This window comes from Acanthaster planci, linkage group LG14, assembly GCF_054643075.1.
Source record: "Acanthaster planci isolate LZ-2023a linkage group LG14, COTS_SCS, whole genome shotgun sequence".
Lineage (NCBI taxonomy): Eukaryota > Metazoa > Echinodermata > Asteroidea > Valvatida > Acanthasteridae > Acanthaster > Acanthaster planci.
The window spans coordinates 6,949,408-6,966,521 of NC_141790.1; the positions used below are offsets into that span (position 1 = coordinate 6,949,408).

General features: G+C 40.5%; 1 protein-coding gene across 20 annotated transcripts in view; it reads right to left on the minus strand.

Moving 5' to 3' along the window:
- Window positions 1–17,114, minus strand: part of LOC110985289 (protein unc-80 homolog) — a 144,059-nt gene that overhangs the window by 71,051 nt on the left and 55,894 nt on the right. For 9 of the 20 annotated variants that reach the window (XM_022246217.2, XM_087145929.1, XM_087145930.1 and 6 more), the window contains exons 15-19: window positions 13,454–13,585; window positions 11,309–11,425; window positions 8,434–8,478; window positions 2,662–2,861; window positions 1,106–1,312 (exon numbers count right to left, since the gene is read on the minus strand). In XM_022246217.2, coding sequence (XP_022101909.2) covers window positions 1,106–1,312; window positions 2,662–2,861; window positions 8,434–8,478; window positions 11,309–11,425; window positions 13,454–13,585 — 701 coding nt within the window. The remainder of the gene's footprint in view (window positions 1–1,105; window positions 1,313–2,661; window positions 2,862–8,433; window positions 8,479–11,308; window positions 11,426–13,453; window positions 13,586–17,114) is intronic. The other 11 variants (XM_087145934.1, XM_087145939.1, XM_087145936.1 and 8 more) reach the window with 8 other exon arrangements.

The following is a 17,114-nucleotide window of genomic DNA, read 5'->3' on the forward strand; positions in this document are numbered from 1 at the left end:
CCTAACACCCACATACAGACACTCATACAAATTGGTAGCAAGAGCTCTACAGCCTATTGCATAACACTTAAGCATGTAGGTGATGTGTCACACCAAAAGTTTGTTGTTGCTACATAACTCACAAGTTCAACATCTATTAATAATGTATGAAGCTAACAGACCAACCGCAGCCGATTTCACAGGACTCAGCTTAACTTCCCCCATGCACAACACTTCAATTACATTAAACATCCGCACAGCAATGACGGCTCCTTTGCAGTTTTCCAACAAGTAGTCAACAGTCATTAAATTAGCTCCCAAAAAACCTTGGATAAAAAAATCATCTACTCTTGGTCGGAACTGAGGAGTGAATCTTGAAGTTCTCTCACAGCCTAACAAGCTATCTCATCCTTTCAAGTTCTGCTAAGCACAAAATTTCACATTCATATTTTCCTCTTCACTACGACATTGGGCTTAGACTGCACTGTACAGCCATTATGAGCAACGACTGTAGTTTGACCACTGATTATGTGCCTCTTAGCAATGCACACACATACAATATCATCCGATTCTAACGACTTAGGTAGAACCATTTCTTATGAATCCCATTGGAACTCACATCTTGTCATTGGTTGCTACACTCAAAGCCTTTGCCCAATGGTTCACTTTATACCCAGTTACAAAAAAGGCAATTGATAACCAGCGATGCAACCATGCCCAAGGGCTTGGTTCCCCAAATGGTCACCTGGATGCTCCAACCATCCGTCGTTCAAGTGACATTGGTCAAACCATGGTTAACCACAGATCTTTCTTTCTATGTCACAAGTGCAGTTGGTGGTTGGCAAAACTATGGCAAGCTATGAGAGCCAAATCAAGAGAATAATTCACAAAGTGTTTAAAAATCTCCTGGAAATATTAGGCCCTGAAAAAGCAAATACTTGTACTGAATACTAAAGGCAATGCCTCCCATATTAAGACTGTCTAGCAAAATGCCATTTCAAGGTAAACGTTGTTGTGAACCAAAGGTGAATGTTCTGCAAACTTTGGCCAACCATACAAAATGGTGGTCAATGTTTGTAACAAAAGAAAGGTCTTCAGTCAAGGCTAGAAATTGTTTGCAGCTGACCTTGCGTTTGCCTTTGCCGTCCAGCCGTCTCATCCTCTCGTCCATGTCATCATCTCGGGGTCGCAGAATGCTGTCCTCACCGCAGATGTAGCGGACCGCCTTCATTAGCCGGTAACAGTTGCGTTTCTGTCGCTCAAAGCAGTTAGGGTGGCAGCACCGTTGGTGGTTACAGATGAAGTTGGTCTTGCTGGCAATCTCCACAATGATCTGAATCAAATGAAAGGGAAAAGAGTCATATATAAGTCTATCAGACTGAAACACATTTCTCAATTGGGAGATATCCTTTTCTGAATTGGGAGATGTTTGGGGATCGTCTTTTTTGTCTTTCCCAAGTGAAATAAACCATATTCTGTGGGGGTAGGCCATTCTGCTTTTTAAATGTCCTTTAAACTAATCACAATGCGGGTGTTTCACAATAGTGCGCCTCCAAGAGTTTGTAATGCATTGACCAATCACAGTGCACGAAATCTGTAGATCCAGTGCGTGTTTGGACAAGATCGACAGATTCCACGCCTTGTGATTGGTCAACGCGTTGCAAACTCTTGAAGGCGCACTATTGTGAATTGCCCGTATCAACCAGCAAAGAAATTCTGGTTTTATCCTTTTCTGTTTGTATTCTTTTTGTAGGGAGGTAAATGGGTGGTAGAGAAAATAAAGAATTTTTTTACATAAATGAAAATGCTAAACATTTCTTTAAAAGTATTTGTAATTGTTTTTAATGGGATGTCAGTGTATGTTTTGACTATGAATTTCTAGATATATATCTAAGCTTCTAAAATGCTCTTGTAATTAACAGGTACATGCACAAATTCCTCTTCAGAAGTGGTAGAAAGAGATGCTTAATACAATCTTGAACTTATGGAGACCAAAATTCCAAATGATGCCCGTCATCATTTGATGAATCATCTACATTCCAGACAACAACTTATTGTGTATTCTTCTACACAGTACACAAAGTGTACCAAGATTTCCTTCCTAGGCCGCAGCTCTTGGGAATGGTCATACCGTGCCATCTACTGCCCTAGTTAGCATCATGTTGTGCAGGAATGTTTCTGTACTCTGTGCAGGAGGATGTATAAACATCATCTGGCCATCAACCCAGGTGCGTTGACAGGCTGCCACGCCTCAACTCACCTACCGCTGATGTTTAATGAAAATGCTGATCTCCCATTTGTTTAGTAGACCGTGTGCTAAACCTGAACTTGGCTGGCATGCACAGCGAGCTGTGGTAGCAAGTATTGCTCTGTGGGTGTGCCCCAGAGTGTTACAAAGACATATGGAACAAATGCTGTTCCTCATGACACTTATGAGTCAATATTTGTTATGAATAGATGTGTATCCAAAGTTGGTTGCTCTATTTTGCCTTTCTCAAAAGTCAGAGATATCAAGCCACACAATACTAGCTGCAAAAGGGCTGAAAGAAACTTGGATCTGGAGGATGGAGACTGAGATGTGTCCCCAGTGTTAACCTTTGGGTTCTCAAACTAACTACTGTACATTTGCTGTGTCATGTCACCGCAAATACAAATGAAGACTGTGTGATGTACTGCTCTCACCGGGATCCAAGGCATGTTCTTGCTCAGGTCAATGTCATCCAGCCCCACTGTATCTGGCGTGGAGGCCAGCTCGGGGACATGCTCGGGCTCCTGGGGGCTGACCTGCTCGCTGAAGACACTGCTGGTTTCCCCCGTCGAGTCATCGTCCACCGATATGGAGCTGATTTTGCGGCTCTTGACGCTGCCTGAGCGGCCCAGCACTATGTCAACGAAGGCAATTGGGGGAAGGAATAGTTAGCGGGACCTGGGCTGTACAAACAATCCAGCCAAGTTCAGAGAAAGAGAAAGGAGGAAGGAACAGAACAGACAGACAGAGGTGAATACAAGAAGTAAAACGGTACACTGACCAAGATTTACAGACTGATCATGTCAGACATGGATGGTAACAGACTGCTCTCATATTGCCTACAGATCATTTCAGAAATATCACCCTTGAATGGTGTCGGATTGCACCCTCAAAATGTACATTTTATTATTTTCAAAGAGGGTTGTATTTTCATTTTGTATTATTTAGTAGCTGTATATGTCATTTGCTGTTTTAATGCCTGCATTTTTAATATTTAGTGAATGATTCTTTTGCTTATGTACTAAAGGAGAGTCACTGATTTACAAGCCACAAGGCAAAAAAATACAACTGAGATACAGAAAAGAGCAGATACTGTAAGGATATGATCATAGTAAATGAGCATGACCCCGCTTATTCAATCACAATATTCAGGCTGATTGGAGAGGTTAAACTTAGCTAGAGAGAAACTGGATTTTTATTGTGGCATTTATTCTTGTCATATGTGAGATGAACGCAGGCTGATTTGAAGTGAAAGACTTGACCCCTCACCACTGTGGTCAAAACTTGACATGGGATGCAGTCAACAATGAAAAAGATTATTTTCATTAATTTTGTGTGATCTTTCAGGCCTAGTTTATCCATTAAATGTTCCAAAGATTGTGACCTAAGTGAGCGAAATAGTTTATCGATAAGCTTGCTCTTAAGGTGCAGAATTACCTGACTGGGGCATTCAATACTAAAAAGAAAAAATACTTTGTCCCAGCACCACAGAGCAGTTGGTTCACGTAACCAGGATCTCATGTGAATGTGAACATCATAGGTATCATCAATGTACAATAGTGTACTGGTTCAAGATCTAATAAGGTGATTTTTATCCATCATTTGAAATTCAACATTTAGCCTAGTACACACACACAGCTCAGTGGTTGGGAGCAAGCCATCTGACCCGAGTCAGTCCACAAGGTGGGAGGATAACAATGAACATGTAAGCATATACACACAGGAAAGCATGACACAAGAACAGAATAAAGAAGAAATAGGCAGAGTGACAATAGGTCCCAGCATGGACCACATTACAGACAACAGACAAAAACTGGAGACAGATTTAAAAGTGCTAATATCCAAAAATAGCAGATGAATTTTGGATGCACGTCTGTTATAAAATAAATTTGGTATTTCATTACTATTCCAGCACTTTCATGAGAAATGGTCTTCAACTCCAGCACAGTCAAGACCTTTGAATTTGTAGCCTGACAGTCAAAAAGACAGGACACGAAGACGGGCAAACTCTACAATAAAATGTCAAGAAAAGCAGAAAGTGGGAGGAAACCCAAGACAGACATGGGATATATACATGTACCTGGTTATAGTTAGAGAAAGGGTGCAGGAAAATCTCTGCAAAATGTTACAGCTGAACATTAGAGAATGATTGTTAAAAGAAAGGGAAAAAAGTGAGAAGTTGGGATTCAATTGGAGCAACTCAGCTGCTCCTTGTGCAGTAAAGGATCAACTTAAATTGTGACGAGATACAAAAGACACTGCAGTGACAACACGACTCAGGCTGAAGGTATTTGTAATCTTAATTCACAAAGAGGAAACCACAAAGGAAAGAAAGAAAAAATGGAGGACACAGAATCCGTGCAAAATGCGAGCGCAGTGTCATCAAAGCGTAAGTGACTGGTGAAGAGAGAAGCCAATGTTGATACACAAGCATGACAAGAAAAGGTATGATTAGTATCAAGCACAGAGGAATAGAAGTTTATCTCAAAATGTACATTCACAGGCATTCTTCTAGATGAAAAAGTGCATACACTATACATGTATGTAGCAATTTAACCTAAGTTACTCAAAAATAATTGCATGCTTTTCCCTTCTTTTAATGCACCATTAGAAGGGGCTATGAAATTCAAAGAGAAAAAAAAATATTTTTACAAGCACTCACGCCTGTAACTGAATGAAAATAGTGGCCCCTTCCCATTGTTAATTTTGCTCCATGATATAGTGCTGTTTTCCAAGGATGCAATTGGTGGCAATATCCCTGTGCAATGTAGGAGTTCACTGCATACACTATCGACCTACAGTTATCCCCATGTAAAACTTTGAACATTCAGTGTACTCAATTACTGATAACCACTATATACAAAAAAATTGGAAATCGACCCCTCCCCAAAAAACCTTCTGAGGACTTTTTACACTCAAACATCTACACCACCAGATCTTTTTTGTTTATGCTAGAGTTTTGCACATGTATTGAGTTTGAGCTAATCTTCAGATTACTACTGTGCCTTTACAAATTCAAGTCCTGGTACTGAAATGTGCATCAGCAGTGACCACAGTGACAGTTTTCAGATCAAGACAAAAGCCATTGATTGCTCCTTACACAAATGTGTGCATGTTTAGAAATTCACTTTGAAACGATTTCCAATGTTTACCCTTTACACCAAAAGTCCAGTTATAAATCCAAAGATTATAAGAACAAACAAAAATGATATCAACATATAACAATCGATGCGTCTTTCTTTCAACTAGGATTCAGGATTGAAAAAGCATGGCAGTGTTGTCAAACCGATAAGATGCTGAAAAAACAGTGAAGGATGATTCATTTGTAATGGTTTATGATGCAAAAGTCTGTGGTCAAGGGTTTGAAACCTTAGCAATCTACTGTACTGAAACAAATTGCAATGAAAATAAACAATCATAAGAGAAATAGAAAAGGAAAGCTCTTTAATGAGCTCAAAATTCCATATCTAATGTATAAGGTTATCATATGCCACAACACAAACCTACTATGAGTTCAATGTGCAAACTCCATCTCTAGTAATAGGAACAAGTTAGCAAGGAGAGTAATTACTAATGTAACAGATGAAAGGAGAAAGGAAGGAGGAATAAAGTGGATATGGAGGAATCTGCATAGGACTGCCACTGTATTGTGTGAATGCAAGTAAGCATACAGCTGCGTAGTTAGGGCTAACCTGATGCACACTCACTGATTATCCGGCATTTTATGCGAGTGCAGAATATCAACTGGCTCATAGCTAGTGTATATTACCTCTAGCATTGACAGGTTTCTTTTACATGTACGGCGATAACATGCTGGGAATCGTTTAATCAGGTGCACAGATCATCAGTGAGGAAAGAATGAAATCATAAGAAAAATGGGGTTGAGAGTGAGGAGTGGCCAAATTAAAGGTAGAGAAATGGGGAAGCAATGCATGAGAACGGCGTCAAAGGAGGAATTTCTTTTACCATTGGTAGATGGTGGTTGATTGGTTTCACAAACCCAGGCATGGATCCAGGATGGGAGGAAAAATAGGAGTTAATGGCCCATGAGGGAAATGAAGGGAAGAGGAAGGCACAGACAACAAAGTCTTGACTTTTGGTTCAATCAAAAATGACACATGTAATGGTCAAATAATTAGTATTCGGAATCCCTCAAAGTAAGAGTCATGCCAAAGTTGCAGAGTGCCAAGCTCTACGATGTATCTATGTCAACTTTGTAGTGATGGTAGTACATAGATAAACGTGCTGTTAAAAAACTAGAGAGCTGAGTCCAGATTCAATTTTCTTACATCCAAGAATGGGATACTGTATATTCAAGACCAAAATCTCCAAGTAATGTAGAAACATGGAGGTGTTTCCACCACAATATAGGCAAGCAATGCACACATGACACTGTAAAGTCTTTCACAAATGTTATCAGCATATTTAGTACAATGCAATGCTATCAAATATAGCAGTTTGCAGTAGTTCAAACAATGCGTCCAAAAACTAACAGGGATTTTCTGAGTGTGCAATAATACCCACATGCTCATATTTGGTCTGTATTTTCATTTCTGACCAAAGTGAGCATGGGCAATGACTGGGCACATGTACATGGAGTGTGAGTTTGTATCATTTTGATACTTATAGTAAAAGCCATCTGCTAGAGGCGGTAACCATTATTGCACAAGAGCTCTACAGGTTAAACAGAAGGGCAAACCAAAGAAAAGTACACTCCTTGTAGAAGTAAGGCAACTTTTTAGAGAAGCATCCAATGTATCTTCAGTTAATGCACTGACTTTGCAACACAGCTCTCTAGTAATTTAAAGCACAGCTGTTTAGTTAAAAACCACCCAGTGTTTGTAAAACCTTTCACTCTAATTGCATAACACTAAAACCACTACAGCCAGTTCCATGGGACCACTGGTGCTCCAATTTGTATACTGTTGGTAGTTTTTGAGAGAATTTCACACAGTGATTGGTTGGGTGTGAACATGTGACAGAGGCAGGGAGTCATCAGTGATTTTGCTACAAAGGAAAACTTGTCATGGAGCTAATTGATGAACAGTTTTTTCTCTGTGGTACCATTAGAGCAGACAGAGGTTGATCAAAGAATTGGCCCAAACAGGTGCAATCTTGCAGTCGGTTCTATAGCATCTCAAACAAAATTTCTATCATCTTATGCTGCAAAACAAGAGTGGGCATGAATAATCAACTAAACTGTGGTGCATAAAACAGAATGCCAATAACAGTCATTTTATTCACCAACTGCTGTTGCTGACACTCTGTTGTTTTGACTGTTCTGTAAAGCAGCACAGTCAATTAAAAAAATTGCAGACATTCTGTAGACAGAGCGGAATGATCGGGGTTATTAGACAGTATCAGTGCAAAGTGTTTGCTAAAGGATTAGTTGTTCGATACTGCCAAAATTCATCCCTGCGACAATTGACTGGTGCAAGACATTCTGCCGAGTTTGTAAATCTAAATCAGGCCAGATGTTGCTTTGGATTCTGTGTAGAGCTTACAGATGGCAGAATACTAAACAACAGACTCATTCTCTCGCACACCGTCCTTACATAGCACGGGGATGGGCTGCCTTCTTCAGGATGCGTGGAGTATTTTCCGTATTTTCCTCACTGGATAAAATTTGTTTGAACAGTAACCCAGGTCAACATGCATAATGCATGTGAGTGACACATCAGCACTGAAAGTGCCTGCCCAATAAGGCAGCAAGCAACCTATGATGCTTTGCACACATCTGTAGCTGTGATGCACTTTCCTCACAAAATTTTGTGGAAGGAGTTACCTCAAGGTTATGAATCACGCCTTCCCCAGCATCCTGTAAGGGAGCTAGGGGAGCCCCGGAGAGCACAACATATACATGCAATGGGTTTGCATGAGAAACCAATTTTCCTTTGAATGTGTACAAATAATAGTTTGCATTTTTTTTTGCCAGAGGGCATAGTTATGCACAGAATGCATTGGCAACAGGGTGCAGTTTTCAGATTTCAATTACAAAGGCTTCAATAAACAAGCACCTTGCAATCTGCCAAATTTCTACCTCCAACTCAATACCAAAAGGAAAGTATTACTGGCAAGAATGTCTGCAGATTCAATTAGTCAGGCACTGGCATGACACCCACACTCTGCAAAGTCTACAGAATGGCAGCAAATGCTTTCTTCAGCTAGGGGCCAAATAGAACAAGCACACGGCGCTCCACACTTACAAGAAGACAAAAACGATGAAGCTAAGCCAAACACAGGGTGCTCATCTGAAAACAAGCATAAACAATTTGTGGAAGAGAGAAGCAGACATAAATCTATAAGCAACAAAACTAGGGGAAAGAAAGAGAAAAAAATTATATATATGCAGAGCTCATGAAATTAAACGCCTCTTTGGAAATCCACAATTTCCTAAAGGCAGCAGCAACTGGGGACTGTGGCAGCAATAGAATTTTTGCCAAGAAGCCTAAAGCATATCGAGTGTTTAAAAACAGGACATCAACAAAAAACTAAGGAGGCCAATGGGTTATCCTTGGCAGGAATAAAATCAGTGAGCTTCTTTGGCCATGGAAGAATTGGCTGTTTGCTGCCAACTGACACTTTGTCAAATTTTAGGAGTCCTACTTTTTCAGCACAGGACAGGGAGACAACTTGCTACACTAAGCAATGCTAGACAGTAGAGTGGATCTTTAACCCTAGAAGAGCTGTGGATTCCCTTCCCCAGCACATTTTCTTCAAAACCAACAATGCATCATTTTGGAAACACAGAAAACAAATCAATGTTTCTTATCTTTAAACCCATTATGACCACAGTTTAAGAAGATAAAACTTCAGTGTAAATATCAAATGACTAACTGGGCAAAATATGGTTGAAACCTTGAAGATGTTCCCACCATCATTATATCGCATGCGAACCAAATTTGTAAACCTTTGCCACTGGTCAGCCCCTATCCACTCAGTTTGAATGACACCCCCATTGGTTCTTTTGGGGCTTAATTTTGTTACCAAACCCTTTCAGCATCACATATCTGAAGTGTGAGAACAAAGCCTGTCGTGTACACCCCAGCTATAGGTAAGTTTGACTTGTTCATTGGACAGGATAGGTCTGTGTTCCATCAGCAGTCATGCTTCTGTATAATTTTCTTGCCGATTCTGTCTCCTGATTGGCTGCAGCATGATCATGTGGTTCCCTTGACACAGGAAAGTTGTACAATTATCTAAAATTGAATGAGTTACTTGTCAGGTCACACCCATCTGAAATTTCCCTTAAATTCAGTGCCTACATATAGGTAAGCACTCAAAGCATCATCAGTTTTGATACCTTCTTTGGGATGTGCCTGCTTTTCACATACTCTTTTAATTTTGGACCAACGCTTAAAAAAACCCCAGCATAATCTTTTAACTGCTGGCATATGATCTGGACCTTCACCTCAGAGAGGGTTACTATTTTCACACTATCAAGCAGGAAGCCATGATGAAGACTTCTTTCTTTTTAAAGCTGAAAGATTAAAAGAGGTGAACAGAAAAATTGTAGTTTTCCCTCCTCGTTTTGTTGCCCAACCAAAGTGGGCAGCACTTTAAAAAAATGGATTTCTGCACAATTTTTACACTTTGTTTTGAAAATAGTGAAAACTTGGCTTTAACTTTTTTATAAACCAATACATGTTTTGTTGGTAGACAAGGGAAAGACCATAGCTAGCTGTGCACTTGGAGAACGGCTTTGGTGAGAATGCTGTCTGACAGTATGTGATACTATCAACATCCTTATCTTTGCCTAGATGGAGGTTTGGGATAACATTTTCCCCCTGCAATGGCTGATTACAACATGGAAACATAACACTTTCAATTGCTGTTTATTGCTGAATCATTTGCCACTCTTTTCCATTTTTTTCAGTATTTCAGGTTTTGGGGGAATACTTGTGAATGAAAAACAGTTATTTTCTTCAACAAAATGAGAACCCTTTACTAAACAATTAGAATATTTTGTATGGCATTTATCTAATATAACACCTTACATTATATTTTAACACAGTTTTGAGGACATATGCTCTACCTACAAAGCTACAAACGTCAATAGATATAATTTGTTAAATTGATAGGAAAAGAAACTAAAAAAATTGCATACACATAAGAGGTTATGATCCACTTTAACGCATATTAGGACAATTTGGTGTGTGTGCACTTGCTTTAGTTTCAATCACAGTGCATGCTGTTTGCGTGTGGTGTGCAGCCTAAGAGCTTACATTTCAGAACTACCACTCAAAGAAAAAACCTGCTGGGTGACTCTGACAATGGTACAGACCTTTCCAGCGAACCATCGACTACTTTCTCTCTCTACAATAGAACAAATAAGCCAGTGTGGTGTTCCGAATGAATATGCGCACATCTAGATTTGATGATACTTCCGGTGCTGATAAATAAATCACTGTGTCTTTATCAATTGTGATGGTGCACTCACGCGACAATGAAACCAAATAAAAGATCTCACGCTTAAACCATCCGCTTTTTTCATGATAATCACAAGCACACTGCGAGGATTTTTGATGGCCTACTGCTCTTCTAACAAGAACCAACTGAAAAGGAAAACATAACTGGCCCAGAAGGGCAAAGGTGTTCTGATCCCTTGCAAACTCATTTAGTTCTTGACCAAAAGGACAGGCCTCACAAACATGTTTCAAGAAAAGACAAATGAGCAGGGCACGTTTCCAACATGCAAACTTTCACTCAAATTTCCATTTTTTTTTTTTGCTGGGAAAAAAGGATGTGGATTCTGTAATACCAAGTCCCGATATTACATTCAGACATTTTGCTTCTGCATTTACCCAGCAGTAAAAATCATCCGATCTTAGTGAGCACATGCACAGTCGGAATACTTAAATGGCTTAATACTACCTTTCTGCTACACAAAGCTGGAACACTACAGAGTACATATCTACATGACAAACTGTACGCAGTACACCACGTAGTGAATATTTTAGAAACTTTGCTGAATTAGCTTGTTTTTGTTTGACGCGCGGGGTAAAATAAAAAAAATAACAAGAAAAATAAAATTCACAAGAACAGCAGGGGCGACAAGAGCGTTAATTGGCATGTTTCTACCTGCGGGGGCGCTGTTTTCATGAGACATGCCGATGATTGTTGGTTGACTCTCGGCACTGAATTTAACATGCGGTGTAGTGTCAGCCGGCGGCTGGGCCTGGGAGCCTGGTTGCGTTCCTGATGAAGGATCGATCGGGATGAAAAACAAAACCTCAACACATACATATATATATCCCTCAATGAAATAAAACAAACGAAAAATTGGCTTGCAGACATTATAGCCATGACAGCATCTTTTGATATAAGACAGAAGAAAGAAATTATTGATTGTAAACGGTGGGTGCATGGGGCTCAACGAATGAATTCCTGGTCTCAAAACTGACTCTTGCTGAGCTGAAACAAAATAAATATCAAAGAACACTCAACATTTTCATTGGATTCCGAAATACAACTCACTCAAAAGGCAATGAATTTCAAACAGTCCAAAACTGTTAATTCGGACCCTCCTCCAGCAAAAACTTTACCCGGATTCAACAAAATTTAACACTGCCAACAAAAAGCCCATGGTATCCAACAACAATCCAAATCAAAATTTTCAAATCCATGCAACCTAATGAAGCCCAACCCGACAAAACCAAACCACACCAAATGCTATCAAACTAACTACCACTTCAACCAGTTGCCTAACCAAATCCTACCCAAAAAAGAAAAAAATGTACATCAAATCGGAAACAAACACGAATCCAACCAAACAAACACCAACCAAGACAAGCTTTCCCAAGACTTAACCAAACAAAACTGTTGAAGCTGTCATCATGTCAACCCACTGTCAACCTAATTTTGGAAAAACCACAAACAGCCCCTAAATCTCTACTGAACCAATACACACATTTACAACACAGTCTATCTCAAACAAAAGAGACAAACAAGGACAAAACAGATTTCAAATATGTAAATCTTGGTGTCACATACACGTACATCATGTTTGTTGAAAAATTTACCTTCAGCTTTAAAAATGCTGGTCAGAAATGTTTTTCTATTATTCAGCCAGGTGTGTTTTAAGATGTTGACATACTAACAGCATCCCCAAACAACAGCTTAAAAAGCCTGAACTACTAATTATTCTATCCCTGAGCCTACATTTTAAGGTAAAACACCCGCTATTTCTTGTAAGTGCTTCAAGAATACCAAAACGTGCCTTGAGCTCCGACAAGACAAAATAATCATGAGTGATATAAACCAAGATAGGCAAAACTAAAATATGAGATAACTTGATGGAGTGCTTGATTTTTTTTCAGCCAAATACATAAAAGCACATATTGTTAATGACTGCAAACACACAAAGACTGATGAATATTTATTTCTGATTAATCGGTGAAATAAACAGCCCATAACTTTGATAAACAGAATATTGAATGAGCTTGGCCACTATTTGAAAATAATAAGAGAAAGAAACATGCATGTTAAATCCATCCAACTGGTACAAACTTAACCTCATACATACTGTATTATCATTCAAGATGTGCGGCAGCTTAACGTCAAAGTCACACAATGAGCATTGCAATTTCTAGCAGTAAACCAGAAGGTACACAGTATCAAGTGCACCAAAGACTGCTTCCTGTAACCTTGAACAGTGAACAAATCTTGAACAAATATGTATGAGGTATTTACACAAGTATAACATGGTTATGTTTGCATGGCAATACATCAGTCTCCTGTGAGCTAGAAGCTAATGAAGATTTTTGTTGAGCTTAACCTCATCCAAACCATGTTGCATTTGTTCACTTTTTTCAAATTGGAAAACAGCCATCAAACACAGTCTCAATAGATGAAGATCAACACAAATGATAAACTGCTGTATTTCTGTGCAATAAAGATGGTTAATAGTTGTGGATGAAAACTGAAATTTGTATGGGTTTACAAATACAGTTCAGATAATCAAGTCAGCATTTTTGTCCGAGCTTTATGGCAAACCATCATGTCCGTTTGTCAACTGTACCACTTCATTCTCACACCCTTGCGTCTGCTGTCATACTTTGCCACTGTCAAAACACACAGGGGGGAAAAACTGAACACTGGCACAAAATGAATATTGAGTGATATGTACCTTCCACCAAATAAGAAAGATGACAATCCATGCATCAGATGCAGTAAATGGTTTAAGTAAGAAAAGAAAACTGTCACCATGCCGTCATGATACCTTACCGAAGAGGGAGTCTGGTCGGCTGCGGTGGCGATTACGGAAGCTATGGTTGTGCTGCTCCCTTGGTGCTGGGGAGGAGGGGGCAGGGTGGCGACGGAGAAGTCCCCCACGGCTCTGCTTGCGCCCTGGGGTCACTGTGTGAATGACAATGGCAGGATCACAGTTTACAAACAACATGGGGGATAATGGGCCAAGTTTGAGCAATGACCGATTGTTGACAACTGGGCAATTTTCCCTGGTAACCTGTGTGAAAAATACATCCTGGGTACTGGGCAAAATTGACCCATAGTTGACAAGTGGTTGTCACTTGAACTTGCCCCCAGGTTTAAGAATAGGATTATCCTCAGAATGCATGAAATAAATCTATGAGGCACGGAGTCAGCAAAACAGATTTTTTTGTTTCAAGACAAATGGTGAAAAAGCAGACATCAGACATCGTAAAACAAATTCGACCTGGAAATGACTGAATTCACCATCTACGGTATGGTATGACAGCAGCATCCGTCCATTTTGTCACACTGATTTTGGGTGTAGAGGAGTGCTACCAAGATTGTTAGATGATACAAACTTCCTTGCAGCATCAGAACTTGCTATCATCTATAGAACCTACGGGTGCAAGATGTTACCCCTCGAATTTCCCCAGCAAACTGTCAGATGCACCCAGATCAAGTTGCCTATACATACAGGGATATGCAATTCTTCAACCCAACCCCCCAAAAGAAAAGAAAAGAGGCAGAATGCCACAATAACTGTAATTTCAAATTCAGGTGTCCATAAAGTCCACCTTCCTCTCTTTGGCCACCAGGGTATACGTACTTCATCATTAAGCCCACAGTTGCTGGGCAGATGCATGAAATGTGGTTTCAGAATATATATCGGCCTGCTTGGAGGTGAGGAGCCATGGTGTATTCAGTTGAGATTTCTGAGGAGTTACCCAGGATTGCACACATTTTTCAAGGAGGCACTGGAGAGCATTTTAATGGTGAGTTTAGTTGGGGCACCTGGGGGGCAAAATCTTCCACGAGGAGCTATCCTATCCATTCCCTGGGGCAAAAGCCACTGGTAATGAGCCAGTGTCCTGAGCAATGATAGACCTCTCTTATATCTTTCATGATATCACCTCATCCACTGTGTTTCTGCACACAGCATCAACCTTGGTTGGCTACTCTTGAACCTTCTGAACAAAATTACTTGCAGATAGCCAGGTGTCCTTTTAAAAGGCCAAGTCAACATATGCTGCCCTACATTTTGAAACATGGTTGACAGATGGGATAGAGTGCCACGTACACTGATTTACTCTCTTAATAAAACATGGCAGAATCTGTGGTTGAGGTGTTCAGTGACAAATAGTGAGTGCTTTATTTTGTGATGGAGTACAACTAACCACCAAGTGCTGTGCTGATAACCTCAGGTGAACAGTTTTACTACTACTACTTGAGGCAGTCAATATTTGTATATTATTCATATGAGTGGCCAAAACTTACCGATATCTTACTTTTGGTTAGAGGTGGATTTTTGCTGTAAAATGTACATCTGACCAATTAATTCTAAAGAGCAGGGCTTCATTTTAATAAATACGAGGAGAGCTAATAATCGCTCTCCTTAATTCACTTTGTTGATTTAAGGAGAGTGATTAAAAATTGCTCTCCTTAAATCAACAAAGTGAATTAAGAGGAGCGATTTGCTCTCGCTAACAAAAAACCAAGTTAATGTAAACATACTCAATAAAATTAGCACAATTTAACTTTTTTTACTGAGTTCAATGAGTTAATGCACCTGTCAATTGTAATCCCGGCCCTGGGGGACCCAGGACTTTCGAAAATGTAGCGGGGACGTACCCGGATATGTCCAAAAATCAAGTGCCCCTCCGGAATGATAGCGGGGACTTGCCCGGGGTTGTACAATGGCTGCCCTGCGACAATAGCAGGGACTTGGCGGGGTTGTACAATTTGTTAAACCGTCTATCGGTAAAATTTTATAGCACTGCGCTTCGATATAAAATGCAAAGTGTTTCCCCTACCCTGACAGATGAAAACCTGACAAAGATGACACCTCATTTTGGGATCAGTGCGTGCAAAATACAGACCTTTCTTTTTTTACAAACACTGTCGCCACTTTCTATGGACTGCTAAATGATTAAAACATGTGTAATTTGATCTTTCAACCAAGTAGCACTGGTCACGTGTCTTTTGTTTTGGCGATACATTTAAATCATTGGTTATCTTCTCGATCAATCTTCAATAAACTAATGAAGTGTGATAATTGTTAATTGTCTCATGTGCTGGCACTGGCCATGGCCACATGTACATAACGAGCGTTTCAATTGGTCTCCACACAGCACGTAACAAATTTTGCTATTGGATGAATTTCCATAATTATTTCTGAGACATCCGCAAAGAAAGATTGTAGCGATTTGGGTTGTCGGCTCCTGATTCCGGTGCTTCAGATATGCGGACGAATGTTTTGCCAAAGTTTGGGATAATTATAGCAGCTGCCCCTTGCTTTGCTTTATTTCGGTGGCATTTTACCTGCGCTTACGGCGACCGACTCGATGTCATCTTAGCAATGACCCAGAAGAGTAGGGGACTTTTAGAAATTAATGAAAGCTATTAGTTGTTTATCTTTAGCTGTACGGTTGTTGCAACACAACCACCCCCCATGCTGGGGCAGGGATGGTGCGGGGATTGGTCACAACTTGAATGCCCAGCCGGGGAATACAAAAAACGACTTGGCCGGGACTATCACGATGGCCCTGTTTTATCTGCCCCGCTAAGTCCCCGCTAGTCCTGGGTCCCCCCAGGGCCGGGATTACAATTGACAGGTGCATAACTTGACTAGTCTCCTCGCTCGCCCGACAGTCCATTTCGCCATTGCAGGGGCTCTGAATTTACTGCGCATGTGCATCCTTTCTTTTTGGTATTTTAAAACGTATTGCACGTCCACTGCAGATTGTATTCATCATCCCTTCCTGCACTCACAATACTACTTCGACCAGTGCATTTTCGTATAGAACACCGGGCACATTACCCGCCAGAGACTTTTTTCTTTCCTGTGGCACACTTTCTGTTCTTGACAAGCGAACATTGTTCTCACGCTCGAACCACACGAACACGCAACAGGATCACACACCATCCTCCAGCCACTACAGGGTTTTTCACAAACTCACTTCTGCTGTTCACAAACAGCCGAGAACGTCACGGTAGCGCCTGAACTCGACCCGTTCTGGGAGAGAGGTCGGCCAGGCGCAGCCACGTGCATCCATGGAATTCCATAGGCTCGCCCACAGGCACTAGGCCTGCCCACATGCGCTATCACGTTTGTGTGTTGCGATGCGGGATTCATCAAACACACGCGCACAACTCAAAAGACTTTGATCACCAGCCCTTGTGTTTTAATACATTCAATTTTTGGACTCGTCTGCTACTGTCAACCCAACGAGATTCAAGGGGCTTGTCATAAATCAACATCTGCTGGTTTGAAAAAAAACCATGCACTCCTTAAATTTTTAAGGAGCACTTTTTTTTGCTCTCCTTGGAAAACATTAAGGAGCGCAGAGGAGCGCGAGCGTTAAAATGAAGCCCTGAAAGAGGGTCAAACTTTTCATTTAGTATTTCATGACAGTATTTCTCAGTTGATGTTGTGACATTGTCTAATACTCTGTGA